This window comes from Emiliania huxleyi (genome assembly GCF_000372725.1).
Source record: "Emiliania huxleyi CCMP1516 unplaced genomic scaffold EMIHUscaffold_5, whole genome shotgun sequence".
In the NCBI taxonomy this organism is placed as follows: domain Eukaryota; phylum Haptophyta; order Isochrysidales; family Noelaerhabdaceae; genus Emiliania; species Emiliania huxleyi.
Genome location: NW_005198244.1, coordinates 271,643 through 288,079, shown reverse-complemented (window position 1 = coordinate 288,079; position 16,437 = coordinate 271,643). Strand labels below are relative to the sequence as shown.

Here is a 16,437-nt window from a genome sequence, read left to right as displayed (position 1 = left end):
CGGCGGAGAGGCGCAGCTCAACCGGGCGACGCCCGCGCCATTGGAGCACGGCAAGGAGCGCGAGCGGCAAAAGCTCGTCGGCAGAGTCAAGAAGCAGGCAATTCGTAGCGAGAAGGGAGTGATCTCCCCTCATCGTGGGCACTTGGGACGCGCGCAAACACTACTCTAGAGGTGGAGGCAGATCAGAAAGCGCCCCTAAAGCCCACACGGCCGCTAGCACTCAAGCGACGATTCCTCGAAGCAGGCAAGGGAGGTCGACTCGCTCAAGGCCGAGATTGGGCTGCTGCGCCAAAAGGGTGGCCACGTGTACTCTGCACCGCCGCTGCCGCCGCGGGCTTACGAGACACCCAGCCGGTAGGGCGGGCGCGCGAGACTGACACTTCTGACACAGGATGACGCCGTCGGAACGCTCGGGCGCGATCGACACATCGATGTTCTGACGGAGTTTGGGGGCCGCCCTAGGCTTAAAGGGTGGGCCCAGGGGGGGGCGCGCCCCTGCGGCTTTATGTTTAAACCCCGGCGGCCAAAGCTATCACGGCTCTGACTCGCCCCATGGCATGGGCACAATTTTCAGATAGCTGGCCCCTGCGCCCTGGTGGGCCGCCGCGAGAGAGATTGTCTCACAGCACAAAAATAATATAAGGAAATCGCGCTAAAATGGGGTGCGTTGTGCGACTGCGCGAGATCCGAGAAGCTCGCCCCCGCGCCCGGCGTCGCATATCCGCGATGCCGATGGCCGATCTGGTCCGCGAAGGAGAGCTAAACAGATAACAGTAAACCGCTACCTCGACGATGATTGATTTAAAAAGAGCGCTCCCAGCTCAAGCCACCAGAGGTCAAGTGAAGACCGAATACCACCCCTTACACATAAAAAAGAAGCGGGAGAGCACAGAGTGCGGGAGGCGGCGGCTTTATCGCGCCGCCCAGCGCGCTCTCCCGAAAGGACGCGTCACGCCCATCCCTGCAGCCACTCCACCTCCGCCGCCGCCGCCGCCGCCTCGCCCTCGCTCTCCGCCGCGTCGGCGAGCAAACTCCATCCGTCTGCCGCGCGGGGGCAGAGCCGGATCGCGGCCAGAGCGTCCGCACGCGCGGCGGCCGCGTCGCCGGCAGCGAGGAGGAGCCGACCGCGCCGCGTGTAGCTGTCGTGCACCCAAGCGGCCTTTTGAGGCGGCTTCGCGCCCCGCCTCTTCCGCCTCATGCCGGTCCCGACGCCCAGCCTGTTCAGACCCGGCGCCGCGTGAAGACAAGAGGATTCCGAGAAGGGTCGTGTTGCCCGACGCCCCACCTGGCGCCGCGCCAGAGGCGCGCCTCGCCTCCCGGTCCACAGAGCGTGCCTGCGAGGAGGCTTCCGAGAGGGCTCAGCGAAGCTCCCGCCCTCCTCCCGGCCCACAGAGCGCGCCCTCAAAGCTCCGCCCGTCGTCCGCCATCACAAGCTCCGCTATGCCGCTCTCTGCCGCCGCCCCCTCCGCCGCCCCCTCCGCCGGCAGCACGTACTCCGCGCGAAGCGTCGGCCGGCCTCCCTCTTCACCGGCCGAGGCGCTGTGCAGACGCAGCACCGCGGGGCCGGGCTGGCGAAGGCAGCGAGGCGGGGAGCGGTGAGGCGCGGGGGGCGAGAACAACTGCGGACTAGAAGGTGGAGGGCGGCGGACTGGGAGGGCGGCAGTGGTGAGGGACTGGGAGGGCGGCAGTGGTGAGGGACTGGGAGGGCGGCAGTGGTGAGGGACTGGGAGGGCGGCAGTGGTGAGGGACTGGGAGGGCGGCAGTGGTGAGGGGCGGCGGTGCGCCAGGCAGCGACAGCGACGGCGGGAGGTGGAGACGGCTCTAGAGGCGGAGGCGGCGGGGCAGGGGCCGCGCCTTGTTGGGCGGAGGCCGCGTCAGCGTCCAGTCGGCGCCCTCCTTGTCCTCGCGGAGCACCAGCCCTCGCAGCGCGCCTAGGAGGAAGGCCTCCGAGAAGGTGCGCACGCGAAGGCCCCCGCTTCCGCAGCTCACGCCCTCGCGGCCCGCCTCCCGGCTGATCGCATAGCCAAGCCGTCCCTGGCCAGAGCAGTGGCTCTGGCTCGAGGGGCGGCTGCCAAGGCTGGAGCACCGACGCCGGCATCGCGCCGATGGCCGCCGAGTACTCCGACAGCGCGGCCGCCACGTCGGCGCGCTCCTCTTCTACCTTCGCAGCGTGGTGGTGACCAAACGCCTCGCGCAGCCCCGGCTCCACGCTCACGCCCGCCGCGTCGAGAGCGCCTGCGGCCGCGTCGAGCGCAAGTTGAAGGCTGGATGCGTCGACCGTCAGGTAGCTCGACGCGCTGCACGGCCGCACGATCACACCGTCGGGGCACTCGCCGCAGCAGTTCTGGGTGGTCACGGCGATCGGAGACGCTCCCGCCAGCGCCGACGCGGCGTCGAGAAGGAGGCTCCCGCCAAACTGGCCGCACTGTCCGCCGTTGCACACGCGGAGAGAGTCGGCGGCGGCGGGAGGGGGTGAGCGGAGGGCTGGCGCGGCGGTGGGCCGGAGGAGTGGTACGACGAATAGCATCGAAAGACTCGCAAGGCGCGTTTTCTTTTTTGTTCTTCTTTATTCGACGGAAATTTGCAAGATAACACACGGAAAACAGACACAGAGGGCTGGGCGGCGGAGGTGGCGAGGGCCGAGGAGCTCTACGATGAGCTGCGCGAGCGCGCGCCCCAGCACTGCCGCCGTGGCGGCAAGTGGGCGCGCGAGAAGTTCGTGATGGCGGTGCAGGGAGGGAGAGTTCCCGCGCGTGCGAGGGGCAGGCGTTCCCAAGGGGACGATCCTGTGCCTCGGCAGGGTGCTCGAAGCGCACGATGAGCAGGACGACGCGGAGGGTGGGCGCCGGGATTGGGAGGAGGACCCGCTCGGGTTCGACACCAACCCGGGGCTGCTCCGCGCCATGTGCATGGCGTTCGAGTGAACGCCGTGCAGGCAGCCCGTGCCTTTTGGTGTACCCCGTTTGTACCGTCCCCCCCGAGTTCATTTTAACATAGCCACGAGACCTCGCGAGGGAGCTTCCCCGTCATGTCCACGAAGTGTTTGGTTGATCGTGTTGGTTGATCGTCGTGCAGAGGTCCGAGTCGGCCGGCGTCCTTGCTCATACTCGCCGTGGTGCCACGCCTAGCCTTACCGCAGAATGCTGCCATCCATCCTCGGCATCGCGTCCAAGGAGATGCGTTGGAACAAGCAGCCAATTCCGTACAGCGTCGCACTCCAGATCGGCTGGAACTTGCCAATTGACGTGGTCGGAGCAGGCGTGTACGGCGGCATTGTGAAGCGTGACAGCGAGGGGAGGGTGTGCCTCAGTGCCTCACCTTCGCACCTCTCGCACCTCTCGCACCTCTCGCACCTCCTCCGCCCTCGCCACCGAAGCATCGCAGCAGGGTGCCACCCCAACTTCTCCACCTCACTCGCAGGTACTCATCGGCGACGAGTGGCCTGAGAACAACCTCGCGCCGCCGGCGCACAACCCGATCCACCGTACCGGCCCGTACCTCGACTACGCGAGGCTGACGGCCGACAACCGTGGCTACACGAGCATTGCTCAGCTGATCATGGATGGACGGGCGAGCAAGCTGGATGCGCTGCTCGAGAGCGTGCCAGAAGCGAACGGCGCACGCAAGCGCCTCGCCAACCTCGTCATGACTGGCGGCGCTCGGCCGCTGCACATGTGTGGGATGGGCCGCGGAGGCGACACGTCGGAGCTCATCAAAGTGCTAATCCGGCACGGCGCGGACGTGAACGCAAAGGACAATTACGAGATGACACCGATGGAGCGGCTGTCGTCCAACATGGTCGCTGGCAACGACATACTGAAAGCGCACGGAGGCGTCACCGGCCGCCGCTTGCCGCGCGGCGCGCCAGACTGGTCGAGCGACGCGTTTGTCTACAGCGGGCCCGGCGAGTAGCGATGTTTCATTCTTAGAGGAGACATAGGATGCCCCGTTGTGCCTCTTTCTTGGTACCTGTTGGACCTGTGTGTGTCGGTGAGAGAGTTGATGTTGCGTTTTCCTTCTTACAGAGAAATGCCCGCTTACCTTTCCGCGGCCCTTGTGCAATTTGGATTACATCAGTGCAATCGCTAGTTCTACACCTCGTCTGACTGAGCGACCTCGTCGCCGTCCCACGCGATCGCGCCACTCGTCGGCACGTACGTGAAGGTCCGCCGCATGCGGAAGCGCCTCGTGTCGCCGTTCCGATAGCGCTTCCCGTCGGCGCGACGCAAGGCCGCTTCGCTCATCGCCTCCATCTCCGCCACGTAGTCCAACACTTCCTGCGGCACCGTCATGAAGCCGTGGCCCAGGCCGACGGCATGGCCGGCAGTCTTGCGCCGCGCTGCTTGCTCGTCGAAGTGGAGGACACGCATCCATGTGGCGCTCCACTGCTCCTTCGCCTCTTGCTCATCGCTCAGCCGACGAAGCTGCACCTCCTCGATCGTCTCAGCCCATATGGCGCCCGGTGCATACGGCTCCTCGACCAGCAGCGTACTCCTCAGCTTCGCCCTCAGTGCCACCAGCTTCAGACGTCTCTCCTCCAGCTCAGCCGCCGTCGCGTCCCGCGTTTCCTTGGCTGCTGATGCGAGTGAGGCCACATCCCGCGCGTCGGCGGCGTGTGACGCTATCACTCCGAGCACATCCGCTGGTACACCCTCCGCAGGCGCATGGGATGGCACGCTTGCCGAGATCTCTGTCTCTGTCATGCCTCGGTTAGTGACTGCGCTCGATTTGTGGAAGGGAAGAAGGCCGGCGCCGCACTGTGTGTCTAGGTTCGTTTCATGTCGCTAGACGACAAGTCCTGCTTGTGAAAATAATCTCCGCGATGCCCGCTGGGTGCGCTTCTTAGCTCCCCGGCCCTGGATGTGAGGCTAATGACTGCACTCCAAGTGCTCCAAGTGCGATTATCCCGGTGTAGGTGGGTTGCAGCGAGAATCGACGAGGGACTGCGAAGAGAGATGGAAGAGGCAGACTCCCAAGGGTGGGCGACTGGTAGCACCACCACATTCCTCTCCTTAAAATCCCTGTGTGGAGTGTGGTTGGTAGCGGCGTGCCGTCCTCCCATCCCTCCCTTGGCTCGCTCGGCTGTTTCATTTCTTCCGCGCAGTTGATGCTTTATCTCGACGATCGGAGAGCTCTTCGTCCTTCGAGGCGTTTGTGTATGTACGTACGTACTTTTAGCTTACTAATTGACGTACACGTACTAATAGTAAGTAGCTCTCTCTCGGCTCGGCGTCGGCTGCATCCAATGGCGGAGATGGGCGGCCTCGAATCAGCGGCCAACGGATCGAGCGCAGCGACCCGGTCCGGTGTATCTGTATGTTTTGATGGCGATCGCAATCTCGCAGAAGACGTGGTACGTGGAAGGCACTGCACGCTGAGAGTGAGTGAGACCTGAGCACTTGAGCACTTGACAGGGTCGATTCCGCATGGTACGGGACCCCCCGATCGTCTCGCCCTCCCTCACTGGTGACTATCATCGAGACTGACTATAGCCTGGTCTCAAATAAGTAGCGCGATGCACACACAAGTACCCGAGTATCCGAAACTAGCCAGACAGTTAGCTCGGTGCCGCGAAAATACCCACAGACAGCACACAGCTCACAGGAGGCGGTCAGGATAATCAGTAAAGTGTCCGACCTGAGCGAACGTATCGGCCGAGTCATAACAGGCAGTGTGAAGGTAGCCCCGGATTTCTCGGACAGTGGGTTTCTTTTTTCCAGGCGGAGTGTGCGTACGTCCCAGTATGGAGTGCGTGACGGTGATTGCAGACCGATTGCACACGTCTTCTCCTTGTACGGCAACGACATCAAGCATTGGGCGGACGTACGACACGGCAAAATCGTCAACGGCTTCGTGGTGCGGAGGGGTCAGCGGCCGCGCGTGTGCACGGACGGCTCGGCGGCGAGGCTATGGAACGTGCGGCATCATCGTGCGGCATCATGCTCTCACGGCTGCTCCCCGCAAAGAATGGCGTGCCAGGCTTCTACACCAACCCGATGAGCACCGCCGACGCGAGTCGCTGCCCGCCCGACGTGCTGATGCTTGGTGCCGACCGTTGTCGCACGCCATCGTGCGACGCGCCCGTGCCGTGCTCCTTTTTCGCTGCCCGCCGCGGTGCGCCTGCCGGAGGCGCCGCGGCGCACGCGCCAGCTGCTGACCAACATGACACACGTCCAGCTCGAGTACAGGCTACACGCGCCGCATGACTCGAAGTTCATGGAAGCTGCTCAGGTCTCGCGCCAAGGGTCTTTGATCAGGCCAACGACGACGTCTGTTGCATCGCGCATGTCAAAGCTCCAGGTCCGGTCCGCATTGGACCATCGGAGGTCAGTGCCGCGCCCTACAGCTACACACCCGCGGGGGTCGCGCCCATCTCGTCTCAGGACACAGTGGTGGCGGCCGTCCCGGCCGTAACAAGCGGAAGGCCATCGCTGCCAAGGGTGGCGGCGGCGACGGCGACGACGAGGACATGGGCGGCCACTGCGGACCCGCGTGCGGGACGTATGCCGCGTGCATCCCAGCGGCACCGGCGCGCTTAAGGGACAACGAGCTCGGGGTGCTTGGGCTCTGAGCGAACGCGGTTCTGCACGCTCGCCCACTACTGTAGGGAGCTTCAGTCTTGGGCGACCCTGTCTGTATGGGAGTTTAAGCTGTTTTGGCGATAATCGTGTGCTGGGTTCTTTTTTGTGGTGGTATGAAGCGCTTAAAAGACGGGTGAGATATGCCATATGGCGTCCATCGTGACGGGAGCCTCGACACTTGGAGACGTCTTCTGGTGTTTTTCTTTTTGTGCAAAAACACGGTCTTTCGCGCTTTTTGTCTCTGGGCCGGCGCGGGGGGCCCAGAGGGTGTCCATGCGGGGGGGAGATGGGGTCCCATGGCCCGCCGCAGGCGCCGATTTTTGGAGTTTTTTTTCGCGATTTTTTACTTGTTTTCATGGGAATTCGGCGTACTTGCGGCCATGCTATCACGCCTTGCGACAGCCTGTCGGCGCAGCTGACCGTGCCATGATGCACAATTGATCACCTGCATAGCTCGCGGCCTTAGTATTAAGCATTCAGTGACGACCTGATCGTACGGCCAGTAGGAAGGTGTCCTTCCAGCTGCGTGCACGCTTCTGGCGCAATGCGCGTCACCTCGGATGGGCTGCTGGCACTCTCGAGGCTATGCCTACACAGCCTCGCGCGCATGGGCAGTCAAGAGGGACCACGCACCTTCTCAGGACAGCGCCGGTGCCTCTCTCTTGGACCGGCAAACTTGGTGGTATCGTGTCACCAATGTGGGGACCAGTGCGGCATCGCGCCATCGACAGCTCTGAACTGCGCCTCACCACTGACCGGGAAGGCCGCCAAGTGGGCCAGCACAGGTCGCACATTGTGGCAGCAGTCAGCAGTGCATGGCTGATAGCTAGAGCAGCAGCGTCAGGGTCGCAGGGTCGGATCGTGTCAAGCCTCTCGCCCGGCCGGCCGCGTGCAGACGTCGGCCTGTCTGCTGTCTGCAGTGATCTGTCGGCGGTCAGTACGACCGATCAGGTCGGAGTTTTCTGATGGTTGGAGGGTCTATCTGTATGTACTCCTCGAGATCTCTCCAAATCTGCCCTCTGATTAACCTAGCTTAATCGGGAAGTCGGTGCTCATAGAGACTCATAGAGCCGGAGCCCCGTTTCCGCACTCGGCTGCGCGGCGCACGGTGTGGGCCGGGGGCCCCCGCGCCGGCCCAGAGCTTTTTGTAGTGCTAGTGGGCTGAAACATATATCACAACGGGTACTGTACAGCGCGACGCTTTCGCGATCCTAGAGAGAAGACAGAGATCGCGATGGCCCGAAAGGACGAGAGCCAGAGCGCGTCTCGAGAGCAAAGACAAAGAAAAATCACGCAAGCCCTTGGAGAAGGCGCGACGGTCGTCGTCGGGCCGCCGCTCAGAGCGCGAGCTGCCGCAGCGTCGCCGCAAACACGCCCTCAAACTCGTCGACGTGCTCGTCGCCAAAGATGAGGGCGGGCCGGAAGCGGATCGACTGAGAGCCGTTGGTCCCCACCAGCACGCCGTTGTTTCGCAACGCGGCGGCGAGCTCGTCGCGCATCTCGGGCGTCTCGCAATCAAAGGCGATGATGGTGCCGGCGCCGCGCAAGTTGCGCACCGCGCGAGGGTGCCGCTCCTACGGCGTGAGTGTGAACGGCGTCTCTTGACAGGTGAGGCTGTGAGCTAAGCCACCGCAGCGCGGGTGGTGCGGGTTCAGCGTGTGGATGCCAAGAAGGGGGCGTGCACGAGCAGCTTGCGGCGGTGCACTCGCACCCTCGCGCAAACACGGGCGGCTTCAAGCGTCTGGCTGCTGGCGGGCGAGGCGGCAGTGTGGATCCCCAGCATCTGGGGCGGCGCTCCCTCGCGGCCTCGAGAGTGCGCATCAGCGCCGCACCGGTGCTCACAGCGCGCGCTTGCAGCCCCTCGCGCTCTGCCGCCTCGAGGACGGCGCGGAAGAGGAGCAGCTTCGTCATGTCGCCCATCCACGTGTTGAAGATGCGGTATCCTGCAGTGAGCGAGGGACCAGGCCAGTGAGAAGCCGGGTCGGTGTCGCTCCTCCGCTGGACGTGGCGGCCCTGCGGCGGCTGGAAGGCCTCTTTGAAGTAGTAGCCGCCGAGCAGCGCCTTCTTGCTGAAGACGACAAAGTCGGGCGCCTCGGGGAGGCCCCACGCCTGGCACAGTCTCGGGGAGTTCGCGGGGCTACCTCTCTCGGAGAAAGGCTAGCTCTCTCGGAGAAACTCGGAGACTCTCGCAGGCTCTCGGAGGCTCTCGCAGAAACTCGGAGACCCGGACGGGCTCGGAGAACGAATGTTCTGCCCGGCGCTCACATGCGTGAAATCTCGGCGGATCTCGGATGATCTCGGCGGGTCCCGGCCGACCGCCTGGTGCGCCCACATGTGGCCGCTCGCCATCACGCCCGTCTGCACCTCATCCACGATAAACGCGGCGTCGAACTCACCTTTTCACAATCGCAACCGTGGAGAGGCATCCGCTCGGGACCCGCCCCCCCCGTCCTCGCGCCGCTCGCCGCAGAGGCGCTGCAGCGAGGCGAAGAAGGAGGGCGACGCGTGCAGGTCGCCCCCCTCGGAGAGGATCGGCTCGATGATGAGGCCTAATCTCAGCGCAGTCTCTGCGTCACCTCGCGCACCATCCTCACGGCGGAGGGTCGGCTCGAGGACGAAGCCGACGACGGGTCGGCCCTCGGCCAGCCGCGCCTACCCCACGCACAAACACCCGCCGCTCGGCTCAGTCGTCGAGGGCAGTGCGGCGGCGCGGCTGGGCGGGGCCTCGAAGATGGCGCGTGCGCCGTCCACGCACCGCGCCTCCTCGGCCGCATTCTCAGCCGCGTGATGCTCGAGCGGGTACTGGAGAGCGGGGAAGTCGGCCTACAGCCACGGCGAGTCTCGGGTCCCCTCGGCGCGTCTCGGGCGCCTACTTGAGCGCGGGAGAGTCCCGCCGTCGGCCAGTCGAAGGCGGGCGCGTCCAGCTTGTGGACCGGCTTGGAGTGAGTGCATGTCAGGGCGGCCATGGTGCGGCCGTGGAAGCCCCCGCGGAAGGAGAGGATGGAGAGGTCGTTCGCGCAGCCGGGGGACTGGTTGACCATGCACGACTCGAGCTCGTCGCGAGTGAAGTCGGTCGGACCTCGGCCGGCCTTGGCGCGCTGCTTTGCGCGGTACGCAAACATGGCCGCCTTGAAGACGTTCTCGTTGGCGCTCGAGCCGCAGAGCATCGTCTGCACGCGGCTGAGGCCGGCGGGCGCGATCTTGAGGAACGTCTCGTCGAGCAGCTCCTAGGAGCAATGCCTCATCCTGATGATTCATGCAGCTGACCATCTCTTGGGAACGAATCGCCGAGCGGCGCCGGCAGCTCCATCGGCGGCATCAGGCCGATGGCGCAGCGCGAGGTGGAGTAGGTGGCGAGCAGCGGGTCCGCCTGCGCGGCGAGCAGGCTCGGGTGGTTGTACCCGAGCGGCAGCGACGCGATCTGCGAGAACATGTCGAGCATCCGGTTCCCGTCGGCGTCAACGAGGTAGCAGCCGTCCGAGGCGCGGTAGTCGCAAAAGAGGCTGATCGCACCGCCGCTCGCGCCCTGCGGGCCGTGCTGCTCCATCAGACGCAGGCCGACCGGACCGGGCACCTTGGTCTTCATCGAGATGCCGCCACCCTCCTCCGTCGCCACCGCCGCGGCTGTGGACACGGCCCGCGCAGAGAGCGCCCGCACCGCCGCCTTCTCCGCCACCGCGGCTCCAATCATCTCGGCAGCAGGCGCGCTGCTGAGGACGCGGCGCATGGGCGGACTCTCGGACGCCGCCAAGGTCGCCAACGCCTGACGCCTGGATCGTGTTGGCGCCGCTTGGGAGGAGGGGGGGCAAGGGGGGGAGCAAGGGCTCGGGGCGATCCTCGTTTTCTTTTTTGAGCTTAGCCTTCGATGTTATGAAACAAACGCAAGGCGGACATGGCATATCGCTCTCGGGCCCACAGACATCCCGCACACCCGCCGCCACCCGCGCGCGCCCCGCCCCGGCCGGGAGAAAGGGGAGTGACAGTTTGGGATGGACAGCCCGAGTATGTTGAGTCCTGGCTCAACAACGCAGGGAACAAGAGGGGGTGGTCCGGCTCACAGGTCCGGCTCACGCGCCTCGAGCTTACCATCTACCGCACTGAACACTTCCGCCCCCTCGCTCCCAACCCATCCACCCCTGGAATCGGCTGGGTCAAGGTCGATTTTCGATAGCTCTTTCACGCCGTACGTACGTATCCCCCTATTGTCTCCGATATGTCGGCGTGTGTGTACTCCATATCACCCCCTCGCTGCTCCACGGCTGGGGCTTTAGGCGACGAGCGTCGGCGTTTTCTCAGTGGAGTCGTGCACCAAAAGAAATCTGCGATTCCTGGGAGAACCAGCGGGGGGGGGGGGGTCCTCCCCTGCGTGTGTGCGGGTAAACCCCGCAAAGTGACCCGTTTTTACCCACCCACGCCCGTGCGCGCGTATCTTAGCTAAGGTACGCGGCCACACGCGCTGGCGCGCACGGCAACCGGGACTTACACGCGCGACACGAGGGACTGCGTATCCTCGCCTGCCTCGGGGGAGAATAGCCGCCCTCACCCGCTGGCGTTCATCGAGCTCGGCGGGGCCTGATGCGTGTCATTCTGTGCCGGCGCGTATCTTAGCCAAGATACGCGGCCACACGTGCAGACGCGTATAGCGGTACTCGCGCCCACACGTGCAGCCGCCTATCTTTCTTGGCCAACATAGGCGGCTGCACTCGCAGCCGCGTACCGCGTGACATACACGCCCACGCATGGGGCGCGTTGTTCCCCTAGATAGGCGCCCACACGTGTAGCCGCGTATGTGAACATCCCTCTGTGCATGCACGTGCCAGCGCGAGTCGCCTTCGTGGGTGGCTGCCCATGGCCGCTGTGGGCGCTGGCGGGACGAGGAGTCTCACTCGGAGTGCGGCCAGCGCTCAAACATGCGGCCAGCCTGGCTGTCCGTGAACAAACGCGTCGGAGAAGTGGCAACTCCGTGCACTGACGGTCGGCCGCCAGAAAACACGCCTCCGTGGCTCGGGTTAGGAAGGGGCAACCAGTATGTGGTGTGATTTCGAGGAAAACTCGGAGTTGCGAGCTCGCGGCGCCCCGTTTTCGGGCTCCGGGGGCGCGGGGTGGGCACCGTAAGCGGCGGGCGGACGGGCGGGCCGGGCGGCGGTCTGGGCCGGCGGTGGGGCGCGTAAACCATGCAAAACGCGTATGTGGTGCGGGCAAAAGTGCGCCGTTTTCTGCGCCGGATCCGGCGCACTTCTGCGCCGGTGCCGGCGCAGATCTGCGCCGGCGCCGGCGCAGATCTGCGCCGCCAAACGGCGCACTTTGCGCCGCCGGCGCACTCTGCGACGTGAGGTTGGTGCCGCCGGCGCACTCTGCGCCGGCCGGCGCAGATGTGCGCCGCCGGCGCAGATTTGGGGCCCCACACGCTCAACCCAGACGCTCATGAGTCTCTCGCTGGCCGATCTGCAGCGCCTCTCTGCGCGGCAAAAAGCCATCCGACCAACCCAACCACGCGGGCACCCCTCCTGGAGCCCTCCGCCACCGCCGCCGCCGCCGTCGCCGCCGCCGCCGACGCCGCCGCCGACGCCGCAGCAGCCGCCGCCGCCGCAGCAGCCGCCGCCTCCCGCCCAAGGGGCGGAGAGGCCCGCGGGTGCCTCCACCGCGGCACCGCTGTCTAGTGAGGGGTGTACCACGACGCTAGCGTGTACGTCCCTGTGTCTCCGTGAGAGACGAGAGAGCTCTGCCGTCCATCGTCCATGACGCATAAGGCATATATCGCATGTGCATGATCGCTCCATGGTGATCCACCAGCCAGTACGTATTTTGTCGTGCTATTTACGGTTTTGGGGTGTCACACTTTCACACGGTAGCCGTGCTACTGCTTGAGGGCCGCTGCCCCCCCCCCCCCCCAGGGGGGGTTGGTGCAGCGCTCTTGGCGGTCGTCCTGCGTGTCGCCAGCAGTGCCGGTGCTATGGTCTTGCGGCCGAGTCGGAGGGTGAGTCGGGCAGGGGCGCGGCCGAGCGGCGGAAGGGACGCGCATGACGCAGCTCGCAGCGCCCGAGAGGGGGGCAGCGCTCAGGCACAAGAGAGACCGTCGCCGGGTATGCGCTCCGCGCCCATTTTGTACGCCCCCGAGGCACGCCTGGCCCGGGAGGGGGAGGGCGGAGGGGTGGTCAGAGGGACGCGGCGGGCCGGGGAGGGAGGGGACGCGCGCGCCTTCGAGTACGCACTCGCGGTGACGGCCGGCTCGCAGGGGCCGCCAGCGCCGCTACGGAGCGCTGCCCGCCGGGAAGGTGCTTGGGAAGGGCGCTGGCGGTGATGTCGGTGCGGCGGGGTCTAACTCGGCGGCGAGAGGAGATGCCAAAAGGCGACTGTAGAGAGGCCGGAACATGTAGTGCGCCACGACGGCGGGAGAGCTCCCTCCCGTTGCCCCGCGGGCCGCCCCGAAGGGCCGTGCAGCCCACGCCCTCAGGCGCCGCTGTCGTCGGCGAGTGTCCTCGTCATGCGAGTGTCCTCGTCGGCGGCGTTTCGGTCCGCGGAAAACAAGCAGAGGCGGCGGCGCCGACTCCAGTGACTGCGGTCCGAGCAATGTGCGCCACGTGGGCCGGGCTCAATCGTTGGCAGCGGCAGAGAGCGAGTGCGCACCAGTGTGGTGGCAACCCCTATGTGGTGCAAAAAGTGCGCCGGCCGGCGCAAAGTGCGCCGGCGGCGCAAAGTGCGCCGGCGGCGCAAAGTGCGCCGGCACCGGCGCAAAAGTGGGCCGGCGCCGGCGCACATCTGCGCCGGCGCCGGCGCAGAAGTGCGCCGATTTCTGCGCCGATTCGGCGCACTCTGCGCCGCCGCACCAAATAGGGGTTTTCACACCACATACCTCAGGTATCGGAGTTATGGCACACTTAAGAGCTGTGAACGTGAAGAGAGTGGTACCAGAACTGTGGGTCGTTGCGGCACGCATGGGGGGCCTCCCGGACGTATGATCCTAGCCCAATACGTCCCACGGAGCACATTTCGATTTTTGACAGAATTAAATGCACTGCCCCCGCACGGTACTAATAGTCGTAGTTTTGGCACCGCTGCCCTTCACGGCACCACACCGCCGCTTGACAGCCCGGGATTAGCCTAGCAGCGAGTGGGCATCGCCTGCCGGTCGGCTGGGCACGAGCCAAGCACTTGGGCGGCCGTCAACCGAGTCCGAGCGGCGCCTGAGGCGGGTGCCACGGCGTTTGCACGAAGGCGTGGCGGGGTGAGGAGCCAGGAGTGGTGAACACCTCCCCGTCGGGCGCGCGGCGCGCCGGATGGCCCGCCGAGGCCGCCGCCGCCCCGGCGGCGGCGATGGGGGCGGCGGGGCCGACCCGGCCGGCGTTTGTCGGCTCCACCTACAGAAGAGCAGTCTCTGTGGGTCGACGATACTAACTCGGTAGTAACGCGGAGCGGTGCTGTGCGACGCCGAGTTGTGCGCGAGGCGACCTCCTGAGGCTACCTGAGCTGGCAATGGATGCCACCAGGACGCACGGCTAGCAGGAGCCAGTCAGGCATGCCCTGCTGTGGAGCAGAGCCGGCTGGCGCACCGGCGATACTAACTCAGCGCGCCGCGAGAGGCGAATCTGGGCGACTTTGGAGGCGCAGTTCTCGAGCTTGCCGTCGACGATTGATGTCGGGTAAATTGTCACTGCCGTCGGGGAAGGTCTTCTCTCAGCAGGCCGAGCGCCGTGGCCTGGCTCGGCTCGCCGCGAGTCGCGCGAATTTATCAGTGCCAAAACTCACGAGACCTCGATACTAACAAAGACTACGATACTTGAGGTACTGGTTGCCCCTTCCTACACCAATCCTCGCTACCCAACGCGGCCAAAGGATATATGACGACCCGGCCTCGCGTCGAGCCGCGCACGCCGTGGGACTGCGCCATCTGCCTCGCCACGCCCGAGGAGGAGGTCCACCAGTGCCACCGCGGCCACTACTACTGCGCCGGCTGCCTCGCTGGGCTGCCGCAGCGCCGCTGCCCGCTCTGCCGCGTGGCGCTGCCCGAGGACCCGATCCGTTCGCTGGCGGCGGAGCAGGCGATCGCCGCGCTGCCCTCGCGGTGCGACCACTGCGCGCTCGAGCTCACCTTTGGCCAGCGCCGCTCGCACGAGCGGAGCTGCCCGCAGCGGCCGGCGGTGTGCGAGGCGGCCGACGACGGCTGCGGCTGGCGCGGCATCCACGCGGACCTCGAGGCACACGAGGCGGGGTGTCGGCACGCGCTCTGCCGCCGCGTGCTGCGCGGCGCCGAGGCGCGCTGGGCGACCGAGCGGGACGCGCTGCGCAGCCACATCGAGCGGGTCGAGGCGGCGAACAGAGCAGTCGAGGCGCGGTTGCGTCGGCTCGAGGAGCGCAGGGTGTCCGAGGAGGAGGCGCAGCGCAGCCGCACACGCGCCCTCTCCGAGCGCGTCCGCCGCCTCGAGCAGCAGGCGCGCCGGGTGCCAGGGGCGGCGGGGCGTCTAGTGCCAGGGGCGGTGGGGCGTGAGCAGCACACACATCTTGCCTAGAGGCACATCCTGCCCAGAGGCCCCGGCCCTGCCTCGCCTCCCCGCACACCTGTCCCTGACCTCAGCTGCCCCTCACCTCACCCTGAGGCGACCGCCGCTGCGGCGAGGCCGCGGCCTGGCCGGCAGCTGCCGCAGCTGGCCGAGATCGCCAGCATCAAGAGGCGCGAGGGCAGCCGAGAGCAGCTCGAGAGCAGCTCGAGAGCAGCTTGAGAGCAGCTTGAGAGCAGCCCAAAGCAGCCGGAGACCACAGGCCCGAGATCAGCCCGAGATCAGCCCGAGATCATCCCGAGATCGGCCGAGACTCGCCGAGCCGTGCAGGCGGATCGAAGACGAGCTCGTCATGTACATGAACATGCAGCGCGGTGCGCCGGCAAACATGCTGCTCGCCAGCATGGCGCAGCCAGCCCCTCCCGACGCGCCGGAGGGCGCCGCCGCAATCGCCCCCGCCCCCGCCGCCGCTCCCGCCGCCGCCGCCGCCTCCGCCTCCTCCGCCTCCGCCTCCGCCTCCACCGCCGCCCCCGCCACCACCCCCGCCCCCGCCCCCGCCTCCGCCCCCGCCCCCGCCTCCTCCGTCGCCACCGCCGCCGGATCCCCGGCGGCCGTCGCGGCTTGGGCAGCGGCGGTGGCGGCGCAGGCGCCACCGGCTCAGGGGCCCGTCCTTGCGCCGGCAGTCGCTGTGGGGCAGTGGCCTGCAGCGGCGGCGCAGGCGGCGCAGGGGGCTGCGGCGCAGGGACAAGCGGCGCAAGCGGCGCAGGGGGCTGCTGCGCAGGGGGCAGCGCCGCAGGACCCATCGGCTTTGCAAGCGTCGCCGATGGAGGAGGAGGAGGCGCCGGCGGCGGCGGAGCCGGTCGCAGCAGCCGCCGCCTCGCCCGCCGGAGCCGCCGCCGCCTCCTTGCCTCCGCCGTCCTCCTCCTCCTCCGCCGCATCGGCGGGCGCATCGTGGACGGCGGAGGCGGAGGAGGCGGAGGCGGCACTAGCGGCGACGGCAGCTTCGGGGACGTCGCTGCCTGCCGGGGATGCTTTGCCTGCGGGGGAGGCGTTGCCTGCTGGCGCCTCCTCCTTGCCCGGCGCCACCGGAGTGCCCCCTGGCAGCGGAGGCGCCCCCTCCGACGGCCAGAGCCAGAGCCCTCCTTCTGATGATGACCAGCCGGGGCAAGCCATTTTCCATCCCGTGCCCACACCCCCCCCTCCGACCAACACGCCCCGGGGGGAGGCCGTCGAGCGCTTCGTTCGCGGCGCCGTCGACCGCCACTTTGACCAGGCGAGATGCAGCCGAGATGCAGCCGAGATGCAGCCGAGATGCAGCCGAGATGCAGCCGAGATGCAGCCGAGATGCCGCCGAGGTGCAA

General features: G+C 66.7%; 3 protein-coding genes across 3 annotated transcripts; 1 reads left to right on the top strand and 2 right to left on the bottom strand.

Annotated features, from left to right (window-relative positions):
• Positions 1-822: 822 nt before the first annotated feature.
• On the bottom strand, positions 823-2,512 carry EMIHUDRAFT_432489 (hypothetical protein). The gene is made up of 5 exons (XM_005766916.1): positions 2,005-2,512; positions 1,855-1,931; positions 1,400-1,568; positions 1,286-1,334; positions 823-1,217 (listed from the first exon to the last, which is right to left on the bottom strand). The coding sequence occupies exons 1-5, from the start codon at positions 2,096-2,098 to the stop codon at positions 950-952; spliced, it is 657 nt and encodes a 218-aa protein (XP_005766973.1). The 5' UTR covers positions 2,099-2,512; the 3' UTR covers positions 823-949.
• Positions 2,513-7,723: 5,211 nt separating this feature from the next.
• EMIHUDRAFT_448114 (mitochondrial 4-aminobutyrate aminotransferase) lies at positions 7,724-10,382 on the bottom strand. The gene is made up of 7 exons (XM_005766915.1): positions 9,880-10,382; positions 9,476-9,808; positions 9,306-9,404; positions 9,167-9,233; positions 8,898-8,977; positions 8,379-8,690; positions 7,724-8,155 (listed from the first exon to the last, which is right to left on the bottom strand). The coding sequence occupies exons 1-7, from the start codon at positions 10,306-10,308 to the stop codon at positions 7,919-7,921; spliced, it is 1,557 nt and encodes a 518-aa protein (XP_005766972.1). The 5' UTR covers positions 10,309-10,382; the 3' UTR covers positions 7,724-7,918.
• Positions 10,383-14,419: 4,037 nt separating this feature from the next.
• On the top strand, positions 14,420-15,174 carry EMIHUDRAFT_196931 (hypothetical protein; the record flags this gene model as incomplete). Its single annotated transcript, XM_005766914.1, has 2 exons — positions 14,420-15,019; positions 15,154-15,174. 2 exons carry the CDS (start codon positions 14,420-14,422, stop codon positions 15,172-15,174), a joined length of 621 nt encoding a protein of 206 aa, XP_005766971.1.
• Between the last annotated feature and the right edge of the window lie 1,263 nt (positions 15,175-16,437).